General features: G+C 42.5%; 1 protein-coding gene across 9 annotated transcripts in view; it reads left to right on the top strand.

The window, feature by feature from the left end:
- Positions 1–25,886, top strand: part of mia3 (MIA SH3 domain ER export factor 3) — a 54,778-nt gene that overhangs the window by 22,871 nt on the left and 6,021 nt on the right. For 2 of the 9 annotated variants that reach the window (XM_088325382.1, XM_088325384.1), the window contains exons 16-27: positions 12,485–12,607; positions 12,701–12,788; positions 12,856–12,908; positions 12,990–13,080; positions 13,146–13,284; positions 16,524–16,686; positions 16,808–16,843; positions 16,912–16,979; positions 17,098–17,183; positions 19,182–19,295; positions 19,627–19,671; positions 19,755–19,801. In XM_088325382.1, coding sequence (XP_088181508.1) covers positions 12,485–12,607; positions 12,701–12,788; positions 12,856–12,908; positions 12,990–13,080; positions 13,146–13,284; positions 16,524–16,686; positions 16,808–16,843; positions 16,912–16,979; positions 17,098–17,183; positions 19,182–19,295; positions 19,627–19,671; positions 19,755–19,801 — 1,053 coding nt within the window. Of the gene's footprint in view, positions 1–12,484; positions 12,608–12,700; positions 12,789–12,855; positions 12,909–12,989; positions 13,081–13,145; positions 13,285–16,523; positions 16,687–16,807; positions 16,844–16,911; positions 16,999–17,097; positions 17,184–18,560; positions 19,160–19,181; positions 19,296–19,626; positions 19,672–19,754; positions 19,802–25,886 lie in introns of those variants that run through there. The other 7 variants (XM_088325383.1, XR_015848304.1, XR_015848305.1 and 4 more) reach the window with 7 other exon arrangements.

Here is a 25,886-nt window from a genome sequence, read left to right on the forward strand (position 1 = left end):
GAGCTTCTGTGTTGGAAGTCCAGTCCAGTTTGTTGTCCAGCTGCACACCCAGGTATTTGTAGGTCTGGACAAATTCTACACCTTCTCCTTTGATGGTTACAGGAACTGGGTGAGTTTTAGTTCTGAAATCCACCACCATCTCCCTGGTCTTGGTGGTGTTCAGGTGCAGGTGGTTTGCGTTGCTCCATTGGACAAAGTTCTGAATCAATTTCCTGTACTCCTCCTCCTGCCCACTTCTGATACATCCCACGATCGCAGTGTCATCAGCAAACTTTTGCACGTGGCAGGACTCAGAGTTGTACTGAAAGTCCGATGTATACAGAGTCAATAGGAACGGAGAGCGCACGGTAAGTATGAATGTAGCAATTCGAGAGGTATCAGTTTGTTGTCCGGGTAAGCTGTATGGAGGTCTTGATTAAGAGAGTGAGAGGAAAAAGGGAGCAGACTGGTTTCAGGAAAGGAAGCGTATGTATGGATAAGGTGTTTGCAGTATGACGGGTGTGTGAAAAATATTTAGCAAAAGGCAAGGATGTTTGTTTGGCTTTCGTGGATTTGGAAAAGGCGTATGACAGAGTTGATAGAGAGGTGTTTGTGGCAGGTGATGGTAATGTATGGTGTGGGTGGAAAGTTGTTGACTGTATGAGAGAAGAGGGGACTGTATGAGAGAAGACCCCTTATGATGAAACAAAACGTTGGTCCTCAATTTCCCTCGCCCGGACGCGGGTTACCGGGGCCCCCTTCTGGAGCCAGGCCTGGAGGTGGGGTCCGCTGGCGAGCGCCTGGTGGCCGGACCCTTACCCACGGGGCCTGGCCAGGCACAGCCTGAAGGGACGACGTGGGACCCTCTTCCCGGGGGCTCACCACCTGTAGGAGGGGCCAAAGGGGTTGGGTGCGAAGAGAGCTGGGTAGCGGCCAAGGGAGGGGTCCTTGGCGCGACGATCCCCGGCTGCAGAAACTGGCTTTTGGGACATGGAATGTTACCTCTCTGGCGGGGAAGGAGCCTGAGTGTCAGATTCAGATTCAGATCTACTTTATTGTCATTCTAGTACACGTGTATACAGAACGAAATGTCGATGCATCTGACCCCCACAGTTTCCTTGAATGTACAGATATAAATAAAGTTGTATTGTATTTTGGCTACGTATAGTATTTTACCATAGTGCCGATAGTGCAAGAAGAGTAGCTAACCAGATGTGCAAAATGAGCAGTCAGGTTAACAAGTCAGGTACACAGTAACATTAACACTGTGACAATACCGCTGTAATTACCAAAGTGCAGAGAGCAATGTGCAATGAGTGGCAAGCTATAAAAAACTGCCAGTAGTGCAAAAGGTCAGATTAGCAGCCGTTTAGATTTAAGTTAACTATATGTTAGATTGACCATTTAACAGTCTAATGGCCAGGGGGACTAGACTATTGCGGAGCCTGGTGGTCCTGCACCGCACACTGCAGAACCTCTTCCCAGAGGCTAGCAGAGTGAACAGTCCATGATGGGGGTGAGAGGGGTCCCCGGTAATGTTCTTAGCATGGGATAGGCAGCGCTTCTGGCCAATGTCCTGAATGGAGGAAAGTGTAGTCCCGATTATTTTCTCTGCTGTCCTCGTTACCCTCCTCACACTACCCCAGTCGGTAGCGCTGCAGCCTCCACACCACACAGAGATACAGCTGGTCAGGATACTCTCTATGGTGCCCCTGTAGAATGTGATGAGGGAGGGTGGGGGCAGGTGGGCTCTCCTCATCCTCCGCAGGAAGTACAGGCGCTGCTGTGCCCTCTTAACCAGTGATGCAGTGTTCACGGACCAGGTGAGTTTGTTTGTAATGTGCACCCCTAGGAACTTGATACTGCTGACAACCTCCACAGCCTTGTTGTTGATGCAAAGTGGGGCATGGTTGGGCTGGTTTTTCCTAAAGTCGACAATGATCTCTTTAGTTTTGTCAACATTCAGGACCAGGCTGTTGTCCCTGCACCAGCCCACCAACTGCTCCACCTCCTCTCTGTAGGCTAGGTCGTTGTCATCCCTGATGAGGCCCACCACTGTTGTGTCGTCAGCATACTTCACGATGTGGTTTGTGGCGGACCTAGGGACGCAGTCGTGTGTCATCAAGGTGAACAGCAAGGGGCTTAGGACGCAGCCTTGGGGGGAGCCCGTGCTGAGGTAGATGACATCTGAACTGTTCTGACCTATCCGCACTGATTGGGGTCTGTCACAGAGGAAGTCCAGCAGCCAGTTCCGCAGGGGGGTGTTGAAACCCAGGAGTCTCATTTTGTCTACCAGATGTTGTGGGATGATGGTGTTGAATGCTGAACTGAAGTCCAGGAACAGCATCCGCACATGGGTGTTCTCCTCTAGATGTGTCAGGCTCAGGTGAAGCGCAGAGGAGATGGCATCCCTGGTGGAGCGGTTTGTCCTGTAGGCAAACTAAAAGGGGTCGAATGAGGAGGGGAGACTGGAGGTGATGTGCTCTTTAACCAGTCTCTCAAAGCACTTCATTATGATAGGAGTCAGTGCAACGGGCCGGTAATCGTTGAATGATAAGATCTGGGGTTTCTTTGGCACTGGGATGATGTTGGCAAATTTGAAGCATGATGGTACTTTGGCTTGGTCTAGCGAGGTGTTGAAAATGTCTGTTAGTACACAAGCCAGCTGATCGGCGCACTCCCTAAGTACCCGCCCCGGAATGTTGTCCGGGCCTGGAGCCTTCCTTGTGTTGACCCTTCTCAGGGTCTTCCTCACGTCAGATGAGTCCAGGTGGAGTGCTCTTTCGTCCTGATTTGGAACCGCTTTCGCTGCAGTGGTGCCGTTTTGTGCCTCGAACCTTCCAAAGAATTTGTTGAGGTCATTCAGAAAGTCCATGCTAGTGTCCTGCACTGGGGCGGTGGTTGGCTTGTATTTGGTAATGGCCTGAATGCCTTTCCACATATCCCTGGTGTTGGTTTTGTTGAGGAAACGTTCCTGGATTTTTTGACTGTACGTTCGCTTTGCTAGTCTGATAGCACGGTTCAGGTTAGCCCTCGCTGATCTCAGCGCCTCCATGTCACCAGATTTAAAGACAAGGTTCCGTACTTTTAGTTGTTTGCGTATCTCAGCAGTCATCCAGGGCTTCTGATTGGCACGGGTGCATATAGTTTTGGTATTGCTGACGTCTTCTGCACATTTACTGATATAGGCTGACACAGAAATGGCGTACTCATCTATATTTATTTTGTTGTTGTAAGTGGCAGCCGATTTAAACATGTCCCAATCAGTGCAATCAAAGCAGTCCTGTAGTGCCTCCATTGCCCCCTCAGACCACACCCTCACCTGCTTCTCTGTAGGTTTTTCTCTGGTCAGCAGGGGCTTGTATGCTGGAATTAGCATAACAGAAAGGTGATCTGATGAGCCAAGGTGGGGGCGGGGGGCTGCTTTATATGTACCTTTGATGTTTGTGTAGGCCAGGTCTAATGTGTTCCTACCTCTTGTAGCAAAATTTACATGCTGATGGAAATGCGGGAGAACTGTTTTCATATTGGCCTGGTTAAAGTCCCCCGCCGCAATAAAAATGCACTCGGTGTAAGCATGCTGCAGTTCACTCACAGTTCGGAAGAGAACGTCCATTGCCTCCTTCGTATTAGCTCTGGGGGGCACGTACACGGCAGTAATGATGGTCGCGCTAAACTCCCTCGGTAGGTAGAAGGGTCTGCAGATCACCGTCAAAAGTTCAATGTCTCGTGAGCAGTGATTCGAGATTATCTTCGCATTTCTACACCAGTTGTTGTTTGTATAAATGCATAGACCGCCACCCTTTCTTTTGCCGGTGAGCTCGTCGCTTCTATCGGCGCGGAAAGCAGTTAGCCCCACAATGCTAACAGCGTCATTCGGGAAAGATGAGTTTAGCCATGTCTCCATCAGAATTAAAGCACAACAGTTCGTCAACTCGCGGTTCGATGAGAATTCCAATTGTAAATGGTCCAGTTTGTTGTCCAGGGAGCGGACGTTGGATAGGAAAATGGATGGTAGAGGCGTTTTGAAGGGTTTAGCCTTCATCCGAGCCGTTAGCCCGGCCCGACAACCTCGTTTCCTTCCCCGGTCACAGCGCTTCCGCTTGCCACTTTTACTCGCTGCTTTGTAGGCCGCTGTGTTCTGTTGACGTAGCACTCCGAGGCTAAGTAAACACTCCAGAGTGATCGTCGAAATTTGCGCTGGATTTCTGGATGTTCGCATATCCAGCAAAAAACTGCGATCGTATATTAATCTACAGTTAGAGTTGTCTTTGTTCGCCCTCATAAACTGAGTCGAAGATTGGGGTTTTTGACTAGAATGTGAGAAACTGTCGGGAGCAGATCCAGCCGCAGCCATAGAGGGCGCCGCCATTTTGATGTGCGTGAGGTTGAGAAATTCCGACTAGATAAAGTCGGACTCACCTCCACGCACGGCTTGGGCTCTGGTACCAGTCCTCTCGAGAGGGGTCGAACTCTCTTCCACTCTGGAGTTGCCCCTGGTGACAGGCGCAGAGCCGGTGTGGGCATATTAGTTGCTCCACGGCTCGGCGCCTGTACGTTGGGGTTCACCCCAGTAGACGAGAGGGTAGCCTCCCTCCGCCTTCGGGTGGGGGGACGGGTCCTCACTGTTGTTTGTGCTTATGCACCAAATAGCAGTTCGGAGTACCCACCCTTCTTGGAGTCCTTAGAGGGTGTGCTTGAGAGCGCGCCCCCTGGGGACTCCCTAGTACTGCTGGGAGACTTCAACGCTCACGTGGGCAATGACAGTGAGACCTGGAGGGGCGTGATTGGGAAGAACGGCCCACCTGACCTGAACCCGAGTGGTTTTTCGTTATTGGACTTCTGTGCCCCTCATGGTTTGTCCATAATGAACACCATGTTCAGACATAAGGGTGTCCATATGTGCACTTGGCACCAGGACACCCTAGGCCGTAGTTCGATGATCGACTTTGTCGTCGGACCTGCGGCCGCATGTTCTGGACACTCGGGTGAAGAGAGGGGCGGAGCTGTCAACTGATCACCACCTGGTGGTGAGTTGGCTTCGATGGTGGGGGAAGATGCCGGCCCGACCCGGCAGACCCAAGCGTGTTGTGAGGGTCTGTTGGGAACGGCTGGCAGAATCTCCTGTCAGAAGAAGTTTCAATTTACACCTCCGGCAGAACTTTGCCCATGTCCCGAGGGAGGCGGGGGACATTGAGTCAGAGTGGACCATGTTCCGTGCCTCCATCGTCGAAGCGGCTGATCGGAGCTGTGGCCGTAAGGTAGTCGGTGCCTGCTGCGGCGGCAACCCTCAGACCCGTTGGTGGTCACCGGCGGTGAGGGATGCCGTCAAGCTAAAGAAATAGTCTTATCGGGCCTCCCTGGCCTGTGGGACTCTGGAAGCAGCTGGCAGGTATTGGCTGGCCAAGTGGAATGCGGCTTCGGCGGTTGCGGAGGCAAAAACTCTGGTATGGGAGGAGTTTGGCGAGGCCATGGAAGCCGACTTCCGAACGACTTCGAGGAATTTCTGGTCCACCATCCGGTGTCGTATGGGGGGAAGCGGTGTGCCATCGATACTGTGTATAGTGCTGCGGACCAAGACCCAGGACGTTGTGAATCGGTGGACGGAGTACTTCGAAGACCTCCTCAATCCCACCGACACGTCTTCCTCTGGGCAAGCAGAGCCTGAGGACTCTGGGTTGGGCTCTCGTATCACTGGGGTTGAAGTCACCGAGGTGGTCAAAAAACTCCTCGGTGGCAGGGCCCCAGGGGTCGATGAGATCCGCCCGGAGTTTATTAGGGCTCTGGATGTTGTGGGCGTGTCATGGTTGACACGCCTCTGCAACATTGCGTGGACATCAGGGACAGTGCCTCTGGACTGGCAGACTGGGGTGGTTCCTGTCTTTAAGAAGGGGGACTGGAGAGTGTGTTCCAACTACAGGGGAATCACACTTCTCAGCCTCCCTGGTAAGGTATATTCAGGCGTACGGAAGAGGAGGGTCTGCCAGGAAGTCGAATCTCGGATTCAGGAGGAACAGTGTGGTTTTCGTCCTGGCCGTGGAACACTGGACCAGCTCTATACACTCTGCAGGGTCTTTGAGGGTGCCTGTCCGGTCTACATGTGTTTCGTGGACTTGGAGAAGGCATTCGACCGTGTTCCCCGGGAGGCCCTGTGGGGGGTGCTTTGGGGGTATGGGGTACCGCACAGTCTTATCCGGGCTGTGTCCCTGTATGTCCGGTGCCAGAGTCTGGTCCGCATTGCCGGCAGTAAGTCGGATTCGTTCCCGGTGAGAGTTGGGCTGCCCTTTGTCACCGATTCTGTTCATAACTTTTACAGACAGAATTTCTAGGCGCAGCCTTGGTGGGGATGGATTTCGGTTTGGGGTCCTCAGCATTGCATCACTGCTTTTTCAGATGACGTGGTGCTGTTAGCATCCCCAGGCCGTGATCATCAGCTCTCGCTGGAGCGATTCGCAGCCGAGTGTGAAGCGGCTGGGATGGGGATCAGCACCTCCAAGTCCGAGGCCATGGTTCTCAGTCGGAAAAGGGTGGTATGCTCCCTCCGGGTCGGGGAGGAGGTGTTACCCCAAGTGTAGGAGTTCAAGTATCTTGGGGTCTTGTTCACGAGTGAGGGTAGAGTGGAACGGGAGATCGACAGACGGGTGGTGTTCCGGGCATATCCCACCGGCAGGAGGCCCCGGGGGCGACCCAGGACACATTGGAGAGACTGTCTCTCGGCTAGCTTGGGAACGCCTCGGGGTCCCGTCGGATGAGCTGAATGAGGTGGCTAGGGATAGGGACGTCTGGGCTTCCCTTTTAACGCTGCTGCCCCCGCGACCCGACCTCGGATAAGCGGAAGACAATGGATGGATGTATGAGAGTGTGATTGTGCCGACTGTGTTATATGGTGCAAATACTTGGAGCCTGAATGCAGATTTGAGAGGGAAATTAAATGTTTTTGAGATAGGTGGGATGTTTGATGCGTTCTCAGGGATGGGCAGGGCACCCGTATGATGCTGCAGGAGTAAACCAGTGAAAGCTGTCGGACCTTGCTGTTGAATAGAAGAGTGTATTGTGTCACCCTGACTCGAGTGACGCGGCCACTTTCTTGTGTCCCGTATCATCTGGAGGGACGAAAGCATGACCAACGTGCTTAACTTGTTAGGGTGTTTAGGCATTTAGGTCAGCCATGGTCCCAAAATTTTAATGTGTGTTTTTGTTCTCTCCCTTTTTTAAAATTTTTGTATGTGTTTATCTTGCTGTTGGTCAACCCTCCCGAGGGATATGACCAGGGTTAGACGGAAAGATAGATATATAAATATATTTGTAAAGGAAAAAAAATAATTGATCTTTGGTGTGTTTTGACTGGTGCTGGTCGAGTAGACTAGGGGGGTCGATGCAGAGAAGATGAGGAGACGACAGATTAAAAATAAACAGATTTTATTACTTGTACTACTTAGGATTGTCATGCCCTTAGAAGCTTTCTTTGCAGTACTTGCCTCCCTATTTTTAATAATTGACCCGGTCGTCGATTGGTAGCCAGGTTAGCAATTCGCTTTCTATATCTTCATAATCACAAGCTCCGTTTCATGGGTTATCGGCGGTTGACTGCGCACAAAGTCGGCTCAAACTGCAGATGAATATACGATCGCAGTTTTTTTTGCTGGATATGCGATTATCCAGACATCAAGCGCTTGGTGCTACGACCACTCGGGAGTGTTTATTAACCACGGACTGCTATGTCAACAAGACCCAGCGGCCTACAAAGCAGCGAAGCAGAGTGGCAAGAGAGTGGCGTGACCAGACGAGAAAGCAAGGTTGTCGGGCCGGGCTAACCACTGGGCTAAAGGCTAAACCCTTCAAAACGCCTCTCCATCCATTTTCCTCTCCAACGTTCGCTCTCTGGACAATAAACTGGACCATTTAACAACTGGATGTGGCATCGAACCGGGAGATGACGAACTGCTGACGAAGACATGGTTAATCTTATCTATCCCGGCTGACGCTCAAGGAAACTGTGCGGGTCAGATGTATCGACATTTCGTTCTGTGTACACGTGTACACGAACGACAATAAAGTAAATCTGAATCATGTTTTTGCTTCCCCTTAAGCATCACTAAAAGCCTTGGCACCCATAGCAAATAATTACAGCAAAATAGATATAGTATTGTGTCACCTATTTGTAAAGTCTTTACCAAGCACAGGAGTATTCTGGGCTGAATGAAAAAGGAGAAAGTCTTTGTTTGAGGTAGTTCAGCAGCATATGCTGTGACGAATAGCAGACTCGCATTTTATATGACGTTGAACAATATGTATGAATGGTTTGGTCCGGTATACAAAGAGCCTAATCCCTACGGCAGTTTACTGTCGCAGAGTCACACAAACACACCCCGTTTTGGCTGTACGTCACTAAGGACTCCTTTATATGGAAGTTCAATGTAAATTCAATGTTGAAAAAAATGTTACAAACCCACACAAGAAAAAGTAAACACCCAGAATGCTCAGCCAAGCACACAGAGCATTTTGATTGGGTGAGCGGTAGGGGTGGGCAATATTTTGCACACAGCGCACTTCTGTCCGTGCAGCACTGTCGCTTGCAGTATTTTGTGACATTTTTTACAAAAGTACTCTTCTTTTACTTAGTTTAAAATTAGGGATGCAACTGGCGATTATTTTCATAAGTATATGACGATTTTTTTTTTCGATGAATGGAATTAAAGAAAACATTGATTTCCTCTTCTTAAATCAAATTCTGTGGACAAATAAGAACATAGTGCCCAAGACAGAATATTCTAATATTAAACACTAAAAAAATTAGTGTTTGTCAAATGGAAAACAAAATACTTTCAAATGTATGCTATACACCTGCAACTGTGAATATGTATATGTGTGTGTGTATAAAGTGCAAAAAAAAAGGCATATTTGTTGTCTGCAGGACAAGAGTTTTTGGAACAAGGAATCATTGCAAATCTGAAAACCCAATGACACGTATCATCATTAACATTCCAAGTGTTTGTCGAATAACATGACAATTAACAAAATACATACAAATCAATAGTATACACTTGCAAATGTAAAATAAGTTTTTTTTTAATTGTTTAAAGGGACATGGGCTTTTGAAACCTAAAATAAACGCAAATGTGAAAACCTAGTAATATGATTTTCAACATTAACATGGAAAAAGTAACCACTATCACCTTTGCTCACTGACTCACTCACCTTCCTTCGGTTAGAACTTGCAATGCACAAATGTGAGCATGTCAATGGGGATCTCATTGATGATAGCTGCTTGCAATGGCGAGCATGATGTCTCTTTCTCATCATGAAGTTAGTCATTGTTTGCTGTTTTCTAATGAGATAAAAACGTATAGTTTAAGTATTATTATGGCACAATTTACAAGGACACAATACTCAGACTTTGTCAGAAAAGTAAAACTTGATGCATAATCTTAAACTTATTAACATAATTGTGTGGGAGTTGAGCTTTTTTATAAAGTACAACCTTAACCCTATTCCCTCCAGGCACATGTCTATAATTATTATTGTATTGTTCAGCTTATTTTTTTTTTCTTGGTACTAATAATTTGTTGTTCCCTTTTGTTAATTAGTTGTTGGTACTTTTTTCTATGCTGTGCCAAAATAAATGTAATTTTTACTTTTTATTTCAGTTAAATGAATCTCGCTCACACACAAGCAGTCACTATTAAGCTAACAAATGCTAAGACATCAAGCTAGCTACCAGAGACTAACGTTATGCTTAATCACTCAGACTTTACCAAAAAAATTACAAAATTGAAACTTGATGTTCAATCCTACCAACATTGTGTGAAAGTGGAGGTTTTTTTATGAAGCACAATTAAACACTGCTTAAGAGGATTTAACTGAAATAAAAAGTATCTCACACGCACACATGCGTGTGCAGTCATTAATCAGCTAAAAAGCAAACATCAGCTAGCTACCAGAAACAAGGTTACGTTTCCAAACTTAAAAACCCAAATAACAAATAAAAACATATAATGTAGTGGCTTACCCTTCTTCTGAGTTCCCTTTATCGTCGTTGGTGACTCCATGTTTCGGTTTTAATTGCTACCTCACCATCGAGGTCCCTACGGTGTCATATCACTTTTTTGTTATGTAAAGTGTGAACTGCTACCACACTAATTGTGGACTTGGGTCAAAATGTTTTCTTCGCGTCCGTCGTGTTTCACGAGTTGAATTGACTAGCACAGGGGTCAGCAACCTTTTTCGGTGTAAAGTGTCACTTTTAACTGTCCTTGTAAATCAGTACGCCACACCAAGATTAATGACTCGCACAACATTTTTTTAATATCCAACAGAGCTGTAATTTTACACCAGTTCAAATATACAACATGGATATACATTTTAATCTTATAACTCACCAATTTATCTTCCACTCTTCTTGTTCATCAATCAACTAAAAAATGAATGTGAATAACAAGTGGAAAGACCTGTAGCCATCCATGACTTCAAATTTTGCTGCAAGAATTAACCAGAATCAACTATTCTTCATTAACAATGAACTACAATCAAAAACAGCTACTAGACCATTCATCAACGATATCTTGTTAAATATCAAAACTTGAAATAACAGCAGCAAAGCAGAAGGCACGCGCACACACGCACACACACACGCTTCTTTAAAATATTCGCCATCAGTAAATGGTTTTCTGTGCTTTGCTATGCACTGAGCAATGTGATAGCTTGATTTTGTGGTGGTGTTTTTAGCAGTGACAAAGGTTTTCAGGGTCTGTGTAAGTTTGCCGTACCTGGACACTGCGCGTTTTAATGTCTTCGCCATGTCAGACTCATCCTTGAATTCATGTTCCATCTTGTAAATACGTTTAACACTTGCTGTGCGAGGTACAACGCTCTCAAGGCATAATGCACAAAACAGCACGGTCATTTTTTTACTCAAAGTCTCATTCGTCTGTCCATGCTGGCTGGAAAGAACGTGATTTTTTTTCGCTCGAGAAGCCGTCATGATTCGTTCATTTATCGCACGCGTGTGTTTTGTTGGCTGCGTTAAAACACGAATCTCTCCTTTGCGAGGCGCCGCGCAAACACTCACTGACACACGAAGCAGAAGAGAAGAGGAGATGCGCTACTGTAAAGCCTCTAAATAACACGGCGCGCAACTGAGAATGTCTAAATTTCAGGTATAAATGCGCATTTTTAAAATATAATCATTATTAATTTTTTTTTTCCGTGCGCTCGCGTGCCACCGGTTAACCCCTCGCGTGTCATAAGTTGCCGACCGCCTTAGTTCGCACTCCACCTTGGTCTGTTATGCTCGCCGACTCCCGCGACGTGCTGAGTGATGCACAAATCGCGCAACACAACGAATCATGAACTAATTCGTTGTCAACACTTTTTATAATAAATTTTATTCGATTTTATCAATTTGTTGTTTCAGCTCTATTTGAAACCATTATTCATGAAAAAAATAATGAACCTAAACAATTGCAGGAGGGAGACAATTTTAAGGGGATATATTTGCTGATATGGGACACAGGCTCTGGCATTATTCTTATTTCATAGATTTTATTAAATAATCTAACGACACACAATGAAATGAAATGCGCTGGAAAATTTCTATTTTTATTTTTTTTCTGGAGAGTGCGAATTGCTTTCATGTTTCAAAATATATTGTATTGCTCCCTCAAAAAATGTTTTGCTATTATGGCTATGTAGGTCGAAAAGATTCCCAATACCTTCGTACAGACGCTCCCCTACTTACAAAACTTTTTTTTGGTATGTTGAAAAATATCCGGACATTGCTGTAAGTTAGATTTTGTATTGTGTGCACGTTTTTGCAAGTAGAGGACAGTACTGTAGTCCTTCTTTCCGCTGCGTGTCGCTGTGAGAGGTCACCCAGCATCCACCCCGAAGAAGAAATCCGGCTTCTACTTCCTGGTTTGTGTGTAATCATAACAGCGTGTACTGTATTGCTAGCGCGCTAAGAACGTTTTTTTTTAATATATGGCTGGTGTAAAGTTTAAAGAGGAGGCAAGCCGTTTCTTTTGAAACGAAAGTGGAATATGAAAGCTTGATGCGGTTTAAAAAAATGATCGGAATTTTTCGCCACTTTTTACTACAGAGAGAACCTCTTGAAGCGCATCTCCCAAAAGTTAGTTAAACCTCACTTTATTTATCTTAATAGAGCATATTATTTTATGAAATGTTTACTTTTTTAGTATAAAACAATACAGGTTACTTATAAAAGTCATAAACATACTTATATAAACCTTAAATATACAAAATGTAGCACTGAAACAACTTACGAACAAATTCAACTTATGAACGATCGTCCGGAACCCAGCATCCGTAAAGTGTCGAAAATGCCAAAAGAGGGGCTGATAAAACATTCTACATTCTAAAGTGAAAACCTCAACAGGTGGTGTCGCTGTATTCGGGTGCTCTTGTATTTCACTTAATTTTGCCCCTTTGATTCAGAATACTTTTGTATTCTTACTTTGAAATAATTCTTTTCTGATTCTTTTCATAGCTAAAAGTGACTATTAAAGAATGGGAGGACAAAAAAAAAGTGATGAGCGAGCAGATTAAAGTCTACCAGAAGGCTCAGAAAGAGCTTGAAGACTCAGTGGTGCTCAAAGATCACAATGTGGAGGTCTTGTACTTTTGTTTTGTGATGTTTCTAAGTATTCAAATAAGTATTTGAACAAATAATCAGTTCACATTGGAAGTGTCTGCTGTTTTGCAGGTTTTGTCTGAGCTCCTGGCAGACCTTGACGCCTGTGAATTGCAGAAAAACGAAGGCAAAGTATTGGTGAATGGTGAAGTAGAACCTGGTATGTGCAGCATATGAAAGATTATTTTTTTTAAATAAAAAGCTTACAATGTCGTTCTTATGTACAGATAAGAAGACTATGGTAAAGAACAGGATTAAACAGTTGGTAGATGTCTCCAGGGTATTGAGCAAAAATTCAACAGTTTTGTACTATACATATTATTGTTGTGTTGTCCAAAACTAAATAATTTTCCTGGTTCAGGTCCAGACCACACTGGCAGTGATCAAGGAGGAGCGTGACTGTTTTATGGCCAAGCTTTCAGATGAAGAAAAGATCCGAAACTCTCTGGAAGGTGTGTAATCTTTATAACACAATGAAAAAAGAAGAATGTCTTATGACTATGATATCGTGCAACAGAAAAACACCAGGAGCTTGAACATAGCATTGCAACTCTCAAGAGTGAAAAAAGCCATGTGGAGAACCAGTTCAATGTCCTCCAGCAGAAGAATGAAATTATGGTGGAAATGTACCAGCAAAAGGAAAACGCTCTTCAGCAGTAAGTAACAATGAGCAACGTCAAGGGAATGTGGAGCCAATATTTTATTTTTTACACTTGAGGACTATTCTTCTGATACATGTTGTAAAGTTTATTTTAGTTACTTTTTCCCATGCTTACTATTGAATGTCCAGTCAGAACTAAAGACTCTGGAGGATAGGTATTATTTTTTTGTTAAATCAAAGTTAGTACAGTAATCCCTCAGGTAATCGCAGTTAATGGGGACTAAAACCACCAGCGAAAAGTGAAAATCCGCGAAGTAGCGACGCCCCTTCAAAAATGCTTAAAAAAATATATATTTATTTTTTATTTTTATTTTATTTTATTATTTTTTTTTTAGACCAGGTTAACGGGGACCAAAACCACCCGCGAAAAGTGAAAATCGAAGTAGCGCTTAAAAAAAATAATATATATATATATATATATGTATGTATATGTATATATATAAATATATATATATATAATTTTTTTTAATTTATTTTTTTAAATTTTGTCATTATTAATTTTTAGACCCGCGAAGCTCTGAACCTGCGAACGTGGAACCGTTTAACACTTGCTGTGCGAGGTCCCACTGTATACTTCAAGATTAGGCATTAACGCAAAGACAGCCTTAGCAGCTATCAATTGTGTCTGCATGCTAGCATCAGTGGTTAGGGTCCGTTATGCATCCACCGCTAAAATATTCAGCATTAACTACTAGAGTGATGCGAAGATAGGCATTAAAGTGATGGTATTTGCTAATGCAGCTAGAGGAGAATGGAACTAAACCCAGAGATGATCTCACAATCTCATTGAAGTCCTTGATGGTCGAATATAACTATCACTCACCCTCAAAGCAAATGCTTGTCTTCACAATGTCACCAGTCTCTGAAATATGTCATGCCATATATTATTGGAAAACTTAGTGTTGCGATTCAAGATAAGATGACCATTTTAAAGTATACTCTATTATTTTATAAATTTTCATTTTGTTATGAGAGAGCCATACCATATATTTAAAGACAAAATTTAGCAAAACCGCCAAACCTGCTCTCCAGACAAAAGCAAAATTTTCAACGCGTTTCATTGTTCTGTGTGACGATAGTTGATTTGATACATTTTATTCAATGATATTCATGCTAGAGCCTGTGTTCCATATCAACAAATATACCACTTTAAACTTCCTCCCATAGTTACTGAAGATAATTGAGGCTCATTTTGCCATTCATTTTATTCTTAAACAACGGTTTCAAAACAGGGTGTAAAGCAGAGTTATTTTGTAAATATGTCTCAAATAACTGCAAACGAAAGTATGGATATATTTCCCTTAGGTGCAGTGTGAGCAAGAGGGCATACGACCGCCCACCCCTACCGCTCACACAAGAAAATTATTCGGTGTGTTTGTTAACTTTTGTGGGTAATAACAGTGTGTTGTGTTGGTTTTTATCATAGTTTTTCAGTGGTGAACACGCAATAATTAATGAGCTTACGTGTGGATTTTTTAGATATGTGCAGCCAAAATTAATTCTATCGGTGTGTCATCTTGACTGTAAGCTGTAGGTAAAAACTGTGCCCTTTATGGACCAAATTAAAAACATGTGTGGAGTAGCTTTGGCTATGCATGCACAAAACCCGACATAGAGCTTAAAAGAATTGGAACGCTACGGAGGAATTTGCAAAAGTAGCATGTTTTTATCGAGCCAAATGCACTCATGAAAAGAGCCATCTATGGTTCTTGAGCCATAGTTTCTTGACCCCGGTCCAAAACAAGGTACTCGAAAACAGTAAAACTGGTATAACTCACCAAAAAAGTGCCCTAGTATCCCACTCATTAAACAATTCTCCACAAACATAGTCTCATTACATTTGCTACAGTCCAGTGAATCAAACCGTGTAAAATATTTACACCAAAACACACGATAATGCTGACAGTAAAGAAAAATGCCTTAAAGCATTCCTGCATCGTGTAACGATCCCTGTTGTAATCTGTCTGTTTTACCCCATAATTTCCTTTTTAAAGTCAAAAGAAACTTCCAATAAGCCTCTGACCTTTCGATTGACACCACTCTCGACTAATTGCAAGCTTTTTTTTTTAACTGGTCCTTAGCCTTTGTTTAGCCTATGAGGCCCTGTACAGATGCTCCCCGACGTACGAACATTCGACTTATGGATTCCAGCAGATACGAATTTTTTTTCCGGGATGTCGAAAAATATCCGGACATTGCTGTAAGTTATATTTTGTATTGTGTACACCTTTTTCCGAGTAGAGGACAGTACTGTAGTGCTTCTTTCCGCCACGTGGCGCTGTGAGAGGTCACCCAGGATCCACACCGAAGAAGAAATCCGGCTTCGACTTCCTGGTTCGTGTGTAATGATCACAATGTGTACTGTATCGCTAGTATGCTAAGAACATTGACATTTTTATTGTTTAATATCTTGATTCAATATGGTTTGTGTAAAGTGTAAGGAAGAGGTGAGCCCTTTCTTTTGAAGCAAAAGTGGCATACGAAAGCTTGATGTGTTTGAGAAAATGGTTGGAACACCTTTTTTTTGGCCACTTTTTACCACGGAGGACTCCCAAAAGAAAGTAGGACCTCACTTTATTTATCTTTATAGAGCATATTATTTTATGAAATGTTTATTTTTTCAGCACAGGTTACTTATACAAGTCTTAAACATACTTATATAAACCATAAACATACAAATAAAACCACTGAAGCAACTTACAAATAAATTCAACTTACGAACGATCGTCCGGAATCTAACTCGTTCGTAGGTCGGGCAGCGTCTGTATTGAAAAAAAACGACTTGGCCTACAATGGCTTCAAAACTATTTAGCGAGTAGTGACTGATTCAAATGTTGATTGAACATTGGTTGCCCAATGAAATTCCCAACATACATATGTGTGTGTGTATATATCCATCCATCCATTATCCGCAACGGTTATCCTCAGTAGGGTTACAGCGTGGTGGAGTTCACCCCAGCTATCTTCGGGCTGAGGGCAGGGGACACCCTAAACTGGTTACCAGCCAGTCGCAGGGACAGAGACGGACAACTCACTCGTTCATTCAGACCTAGGGAAAATTTGGACCGGCCAATTAACCTGTCATGTATCTTTTTGGAATGTGGGAGGAAACCGGAGTGCCCGGAGCAAACCCACGCACGTGAACGTTAAGGGGTTTATTTAAGATTATTTCAAACAAAATGAAACCTAAGGGGATCAGTATACCTGTAGTGAGATTGCTCTTTCACATTAAAGCAGGCTCACAAAAGAAGAGTTAAAGCGTCGCACCAAGGAGACCATGCTTTCCGAGGTGGGAGGCAAAGCCATGGAAGCCGAAGAGCAGGTCAACGTTTTGCGTCAGCGTATTACCGAGATGGAGGAGCAGATGAAGAAGACCGAGGAAGTCTATAAGGAGCAGGTAGGCTTACACTGAGCTGAGAATTGTCCTCTTTTACATTAAGCCTTTATCTGTTTACCCGTTACTTTTTTCGTACTTTTTTTTTTTTTTTTTTTTTTTTATTTTTTTTTTTTTTCCAAAGATAAAAGAGCAAGAAAACAAGACTCACTTCAACTGGGTATGCCTGACAAAGTTCCTTTTTTGAGGAAGATTTTACGTGATGTTGAGTTCCATTTTCAATTTCAGATGAACGCTCGTAACGCAGAGCGGGCTTTGAATCAAGAGAAGCTGGAATCCTCCAAGCTCCGAGAAAAGTCAGCGGACACACTTACAGTTACTAAATGATGCATCATATTTTTTGTTTTTTAGCACGAAAAGATGACAGAAGTAAAAAAGTTAACTTGGATTTGTGGCACACTCCTTGGTTGGCAGGTTGGCAGGGCTGACTTTGCAGCTTAATGAACGCCGCGCTCCTCTTTTCAGACCCAACTCGGGACAAGCTGCTAACACTAGGCAAGGTGAGCACATATAGTGGTATGAAAAAAGTATTTGAACCTCTTGCAATTTCTAAATTGTCGTCAAAAAAATCCCCCTAAAATGTGATCTGATCTTTGTCAAAATCACATAGATAAAAAAATTGTCTACTTTAACTAAACCAACCAAACATTTGTAGATTTCCTTATATCAATGAAGACGCCACGCAAACCATGACAGAAGGGGGAGGAATAAGTATCTGAACCATCACATTTAATCTTTGTTTTTCCCCCAAAACGGTGTGTCTGCTTAACAAAAAAAAACTGAAAACTCGTGCCAACACTACCTCATACGAATATAATGGTACTCATGTCTATGTTCTTGCACATGTCGACTGCACTACGTTTACTGCTCACCTTGCACAATGTCTGACCATTTCCTTTTTCTGCACTATGATGTCTATGTTTGCACCAATGCATATGCTGACTATTTTTTTGCACTATGATGACTTTGCACCAAATGCAATATTGCACAACCCTTACGATACCAACGGTATCACGATAACACTGTATGTAACATTCCACATGCCGACATTTCTTGTGTAAATATAATGTAAATTATAACTATAGCCTTATCCCCCTTGTTTTATAACCTTATCTTCTCTGTTCCTTATCTTCTTGGCTCATACCTCACTGTGAATGTGTAAAACTGGAGTGTCATGCCCAATTTCGTTGTCACAATATGTTAACCCATTTTGTAACAATGACAATAAAGGTATATTCTATTCTATTCTAACTACAATCATCCAAATAATATATTGTTTTTATTATTTTATTGTTGGTGGCAAACAGTGGCGAAAAATACTGAACTGCCACATTTTTTAATATGTGCCTTACTCCCTTTGGTAGCTGTAACTTCAACCAGAAACTTCCTCTAGGTGTTTGGCACATTAATGGGGAAAAATTTTGGTCCATTCTGATTTACAAAATTACTCTAGTTCAGTTAGATTCCTGGAATTAATAACATTAATTCTCTTGGGGGCATGCATATCTAAAATACACAAAACATTTTCAAAGAAGATCTCTGAACATTAATTCCTATTGTTCCTATGATGATAAGAATAGCCCACAAGAGAATTGTGTAAAAAGAATGACGAGACAGAGAGAAACATTTGAGGAAAAGCAATTTGGGGAAACTCATCCAAACTGCCATACAGTGATGAAAGATAAGTAATGATATATATTTGATATATATCAATTTTTCTTTCTTTTTTTATTTTAAATTTGTGATTTATTGTTTTTATTGTCTGCTTCTATCTTTGGTGTTTTTCGTCCCGTTTGACAACTACACTTTGGATTACTATCCTATCCTTTTCTATCCTATGGACATGGTTTTAACGCACAAAAATGCGTTTATTCGAGGAATCTACTCCTTGCCCTGAAGAATTCTCGTGCTGGGGCCCTATCATGGATGGAGAGCCGGAGCTAGCTAAGCGGCCAGCGGCGTTATAAGTCTTCGGTACCGTCCGTAATCATGGTAAATGTGAACTCTATACCGAATAAGACCAACAAACTGGCTGTGTTGGTGAAGAACATCAAAGCGCACAGGGAGTGCAGTCTGCTGTGTTTTACGGAAACGTGGATCACGTTTAGCATCCCGGACGCTAACGTGGAGCCACCCGGAGCTAGCGCTGTTAGACGGAGAGAGACACGAAAGCCTGCGGGAAGCGGTGAGGAGGTGGACTCGCTAACATGAGGTGGTGTATCCCTGGGCACAAAGATTTTCATCTGCTGCAGGGACGTCGAACTTTTGGACTAGCGCGTTACGTCATCCACTCCGTGGCTAAACTACAACAAGCACCCCGAGGGCATCCTCTTAATCTGTTAATAAACAACAAAGGAGACTGCTGGAAGTGTGAATTTCCCTACGGGGATGAATAAAGTATCTATCTCTATCTATCTATCTTATTGAGTTATTGATTAATCATTTAGTACAGCGATGACATTTGTTATTTTGGTAAACGGCTGGTCTGATCACAACAGGTGATTCATACGGGCCCTCGCCAGTCAGTGGGGGTGCGCCATCACCTACTATAATGATCGAAGGTCCCAGGCGCCCTCCCTCAGCCCCTGTGGGGCGAAGAGCTGATCCATATGGTGAGTTCTAAAGGGCCCCTTCGACGACGTAGAATCCTTTCTTCCTGTCTTGTTTTTAATTCACTATTTTTTCAGCTTTCTTTACTTTTGAGTTCTTTAGTTTGCTTCTTCACATCCTCCTTGGACTCCTTCAACTTGAATTTTTTTTCCCTGAATTCATAGAGATTTGTGTTTCTCCTCTTAAAGAACCTCCTCAGATCATTTGTTGTTGTTTGACTTCTTCTGGATTTGATTTTTTTTCCTCCCTTAAGCACCTCTTAAAGTACAAAGTCAGCAGAGTTTTTTTTCTCTTCAGTCATTCCATTTAAGCTTTGTTTTTGTCATCCCACAGGCCCACGTCCTCCGTCAGACCCACATAGTCGTTATCTTGGGATGGGTAAGAATAGTCCTATGATTTATTTCTAAACACAACTGTAGTGTGACTTTTCCTGAATCTTTTTGTTTCATGTTCCTTGTTAGACATGTCAGGCCCCCGCAGTTCATCTCCCGCCAACATGGATGGTTCTGTAAGTCACATTCAGGTTTTTTTTTTGTGTTGTTAGTAAAACAACATTTTTCATAGACTAGCACAACAGGTGTGTGTTTATAGGTAGCGTGCAATCATGACTTGAAGCCAGGAGATGGCAGGCGAGTACCACATATTTCTCATTTATTTCTTAGACACGCTCGAATAAACTCTTTTTTCATCTTTTTGGCGTTTGTTCCGCTCCGAACAGGCCTGATAACGGTGAAATTAAAGCGGATAGGTACAATTGAAAATAGGGCATAGGGGCTTTTTGAAATTAGTCGGGCATTGTTGAAACATCCTTGAAAGAGAAAATCTTTAACTTTCAACTTTTTAAGGACACTTTAAAAATCAAACCTCCACTTTTGAAGAGTTATACTAGTTGTGTTTTATTCCCGGTATTCTATAGTTGCGTTTCATCAACTGCCAGGATAATTTCATATTGCACTTAAGATCACAATCTGACATTTTGATTTGGTCAACATTTGGGGTTCTTCTGTACCTTAAATATGAGGCTTGCATAGGAAACCAGGTCAAGATCCATAGTTATTTTCAATGTCATCTCAGCAGGTTTTATTGTAGCCAGGCAACTATCCACTTTGGATTAGCTGTGTTGGAGGAGTGAGCCATTGAAAACAGGCAGAATTGGGCTCTTGAGGATCTTAGTGCTGCTTTTGACACAGTGCACCACAATTTCCTACTAGAACGGTTGGAAAAATGGATTGGTCTCTCAGGAACCGTCCTCTCGTGGTTCAGATCCTACCTCTCAGATAGGACGCACTGTGTTAAATATGGCGAAATGACATCTGAGCCCTTTAATGTTACCTGTGGTGTTCCGCAGGGTTCAGTGCTTGGCCCCCTTCTTTTCAGCATTTACATGCTTCTATTAGGTGATATTATTCGCAAGTACAATATCAGCTTCCACTGCTACGCAGACGACACTCAACTATATCTTCAGTTGGAGGAATCTCCCACACTAAACTGTGGAAATCTGAGAGTGCTGGTCTTCTGGTGATCCCTAGAGCAAAGAAGTGTTCTGCTGGTTCGAGAGCGTTCTCCATCCGGGCACCGGTGCTGTGGAATGCTCTTCCCCCTGAGATCCGATCTGCAACCTCAGTGGAAATGTTTAAATCTAAGCTCACTTCTACTCCATAGCATATGAATAACCTACTCTTCTCGTCGGCTGAAAAATAGTCTGTGTAATATAGTGTAATAATCTGTGAAGCCCTTTGAGACTCTTCGTGATTTAAGGCTATACAAATAAAAATGACTTGACTTGACTTCTTACCTGTATGTAATCAGTGTTGGGAATAACGGGATAATCTAATAACCGTATTTTCATGACTATAAGGCGCAACTAAAAGCCTTTATTTTTTTTCTTAAAAGCTGACCATGTGCCTTATAATACAGTGCAGCTTATGTATGGATCATTATTGCGTCTCAAGGTCTCGCAACTAAGGCAAGCAGCCGCCGCCTTGATTTTTTCCCTGTAAGCGAAGTTGTGTGGGGTGAATGCTGGGATATATATATCGGCGTTTAATTTCCTAATCAATGTGTCAATCGTCATTTGGATCGGTCACTATAGGCTAAAGTTATTCATAGGTTAAGGAGGCGGGTTGTTTAAAACATGATCTCTCCTCATCTCCTCGGCATCGAGCAGACACACTCACACACGGAACAGAGGAGGAGAGGCGCTTCCGTAAAGCCACAAAACAACATGGCGCGCAATTGAATCCATCCATTATCTGCACTGCTTATCCTTAGTAGGGTTGCGGGGGTGCTGGAGCCCATCTCAGCTGTCTTCGGGCAGTGGGCAGGAGAAACCCTGAACTGGGACAGACAATTGGCTCGCTCATTCACACCTAGACACAATTTGAACCGGCCAATTCACCTGACATGCATGTTTTGTTAGCTCATTGTTGACAGTGTTTACAGGTAGCATGAGCTAATACTTGGGCTGGCTATGCAGCTAGCTTGAGTAAGCATAGCATCAGCCTCACACGGCTACACCAGCTTAACATTTTGCTAGCAGTGCATGTGGCTGTTAGCATCAATTCTTCAGCATCCACTCGTTAGCATGTATCCATTAGCATACAATTGTTAGCCTCCGCCATTCGTCCATGTCATATTTTTTGTCTGTCAGTTTCCCGTATGTGCCACCGCAGGTTAGCATGGCTACCTATTGAAATGAATGGGCCCATGCATTCCAGATGGTAAATTTTCAAACCCCAATCATGTCTATTGGACAAAATGTTGTCTTTGTGGGGGTCCTGTGTTGTCATGGTGATCGCCATTGCTTATCCAGGAGATGGCACACGATTCCCGATCGGGCCGGGCCAACAGTGCTTTCAGCCATCACAACTAATAATAATCTGGTGGAAAGTAATCGCACAACCCATTGCCACTGTGCTTACAGTTTGTGGGTTGTGCTGTTGAAGCTATCACAACTAAATATAGAATTTCCGAATGCGCTGAGGGCTGAGTTGCAAAAAATGTAAGCCATGAGGGCTTGTTGACATTCGTGGATGGGGCACAACCAACTAATGTCATCTGTGATCTAAACCTCTCTAAATAGAACGGAGAGAGGCTCCCCACCTATCAACAACTGGTTCCCTTCGAGTCGTCATTTTTTCTCTTGTGATTGGTCAATATGCATTTGTTGGGCATTCTGTTTTTGACTTTAAATTTGTTGAGCATAAACAAGGTTAAAAGTATTATGCATTGTCTTTTTTTGGCAGATTTATAAGTTTTTGTTTCATGTGTTTTTAGTGATAGTATGTCTGTATGAAAGTGTAAAGTTTATTCTTTTTTTATTTGATCTCTTGTGTTCCTTTTTTTGTCATTGTATATTTCTTCTGTTTCTTTCATTGTTTTAATTTAATTTATTAAATTCACTTTATTTTTTCCTACTGATTGTTATTCTATATTTAACTCTTTATAATTTTGAACTCTAAGTGTAGGATGAAATCTGTTGCTGGTGAGGTGCAATAAATATTACAAAGTTCTGCTCAGATTTAAATTCTTTAACATACAAAAACTTATTCTTAAAGTAACAGATATAGTTTATTTCCCTGGTAACATGTTGTGTGTACTACGGAGTTATTCAGTTCCTAATTCAGTTACTGTTTGGAAGAAGTAGTGAGTAATTATAGCTTATTACTTTTTTAAAGTGACATGCCCAGCACTGCCTGTACCAACAATAGATATTTATATTCTGGTGGTAAAAAAGAAAAAAACAAATCAGATAAACTTAGCTTATTACATATTAATCTAGGTGCATAAGTTTTTCATGTGTGTGATCCTGAAATGCAAGGGAAAAGTGAAATAGTTTGTTTATTCCTGCCGACTACCTTCTGTTACTTTTGCAAATGATCAAACCTGGTCTTTGGTAAGCTCTTTAAAGTATCCTCATGAATCAGCTATGTTGGATGAGTAAGCCATTGAAAACAGGAAGGATTAGGGATCCTTAAGATGGTTTCTGGACCTGTCATATATGGTTTGATTTTAACAGCTCAAAAAACACATCTAATTTCTGACATTATTTTGACATTCAGAAACAAGCTTACACGTGTTTTTCTTGGGGCAAACAGTGACACAGTGGCACTGACATGTTTTAATTTTTTAAGATATAATTTATTTCTGTATAATTTACACTTTGGTAATGCATTGTAGACCTCATGCGAAAATGGCATTACTGACAAGAAAATGGCTAAAAACTGTCAAATTTTATAAATAATAGTTGCTCTTAGTCTATTAATTAGCATTTATACCACATAAAAAGGTTGTTTCAATAAAGGCCTTAAACAGACTTATCATGCAATAGTAGCCTTACTAATATGCAATACTACAAATAAAGAAAAGTTAATAAAATATGAATAACAGACCAGGGGTACCTAACCCTTTTCAAGCGTCGACCTACTTTTTGTTCCTAATTAGCGCAAAGGGCACCCAGTTCGATATCAATTTCTAAAATAGCAACTCCGCTAGATTGCTTGCTAAATAGCTTGATAGTTAGCTTGATAGTTAGCTAGAAAGGTAATTCTGAGAAAACATACAGGACTGTCTCAGAAAATTAGAATATTGTGATAAAGTTCTTTATTTTCTGTAATGCAATTAAAAAAACAAAAATGTCATACATTCTGGATTCATTACACATCAACTGAACTATTTCAAGCCTTTTATTATTTTAATATTGCTGAATTTGGCTTACAGCTTAAGAAAACTCAAAAATCCTATCTCAAAATATTAGAATATCATGAAAAAGTATACAAGTAGGCTATTCAACTAATCACCTGAATTATCTAACTCGAAACACCTTGCGAGGGTTTCCTGAGCCTTAAAAACACTCAGCTTGGTTCAGTAAACTAAATCACAAGTATGGGGAAGACTGCTGATCTGACTGCTGTCCAGAGGACCATCATTGATACCCTCCATCAGGAGGGTAAGACACAAAAAGAAATTTCTCAAAGAGCAGGCTGTTCACAGAGTGCAGTTTCAAAGCATATCCACAAAAAGTCTGTTGGAAGGGGAAAATGTGGCCGGAAACGCTGCACAACCAAGAGAGATGACCGCAGCCTTAACAAAATTGTGAAGAAGAGCTGCTTCCAGAATTTGGGGGAGCTTCAAAGACAGTGGGCTGAAGCTGGAGTCCAGGTATCAAAAGCCACAGTTCACAGATGTGTCCGGGAAATGGGCTACAATAGCCGTATTCCCATGGTCAAGCCACTTCTGAACTCAAGACAACGGAAGAAGCGTCTGACTTGGGCTATGGAGAAGAAGCACTGGACAGTTGCAGAGTGGTCCAAAGTCCTCTTTTCAGACGAAAGCAAGTTTTGCATTTCATTTGGAAGTCAAGGCGCCAGAGTCTGGAGAAAGGCTGGAGAGGAGCAAAATCCAAGTTGCTTGAAATCCAGTGTGAGGTTCCCACAGTCAGCAATGGTTTGGGGAGCCATGTCAGCTGCTGGTGTTGGTCCACTGTGTTTCATCAAGTCCAGAGTAAATGCAACTGTGTACCAAGAGATTTTAGAGCACTACATGCTTCCATCTGCTGAAAAGCTCTATGGAGATGAGGATTTCATTTTCCAGCATGATCTGGCACCTGCCCACAGTGCCAAAACCACCAGTAACTGGTGCACTGACCATGGCATCACTGTCCTTGATTGGCCTGCTAATTCCCCTGACCTGAACCCCATCGAGAATTTGTGGGGTATAGTTAAGAAGAAGATGAAAGACACCAGACCTACAAATGCAAATGAGCTGAAGGCCGCTATCGAAGCATCCTGGGCATCAATAACACCTCAGCAATGCCACAGGCTGATTGCGTCCATGCCACGCCGGATTGATGCAGTAATCCGTGCAAAAGGATTCCCAACCAAGTACTGAGTGCATCAATGGACATTTTCAAATGTTTGATTTAGTTTTGCTGTTATAAAATTATTTTTTTACTTGGTCTGAGGAAGTATTCTAATATTTTGAGATAGGATTTTTGAGTTTTTTTCAGCTGTAAGCCAAAATCAGCAATATTCAAATAATAAAAGGCTTGAAATAGTTCAGATAGATAGATAGATACTTTATTCATCCCCGTAGGGAAATTCACACTTCCAGCAGTCTACCCTGTTGTTTATTAACAGATGAACATGATGCTCTAGGGGTGCTTGTAGCGAAGTGGATGACGTCACGCCAGTCCAAAATTTCGACATCCCTGCGGCAGATGGAAAACTTTTCTTTGTGAAAATCCAGGGATACACCACCTCGTGTTAGCAAGTCCGCCTCGTGTCTCTGTTTAGCAGTTGATGTGTAATGAATCCAGAATGTATGACATTTTTGTTTTTTTAATTGCATTACAGAAAATAAAGAACTTTATCACAATATTCTAATTTTCTGAGACAGTCCTGTATAAGGGAGCTAGATAACTAGCTCAAAAACATCAAAATAGCCAGATAGAAAGTTAAAAACAAGGCTTGATAACTAGCCCAAAAAACTGCACATTATTTGCTTATTCGCTTTTAAAAGTCTATAAATTGAAATTCAGTTTGTTGTATTTCCTGTAAAACAAATATTTAAAAAGATTGATTAATTAAAATTTA

This window comes from Urocampus carinirostris, chromosome 20 (genome assembly GCF_059441175.1).
Source record: "Urocampus carinirostris isolate Australia breed hairy pipefish chromosome 20, RoL_Ucar_1.0, whole genome shotgun sequence".
NCBI lineage: Eukaryota > Metazoa > Chordata > Actinopteri > Syngnathiformes > Syngnathidae > Urocampus > Urocampus carinirostris.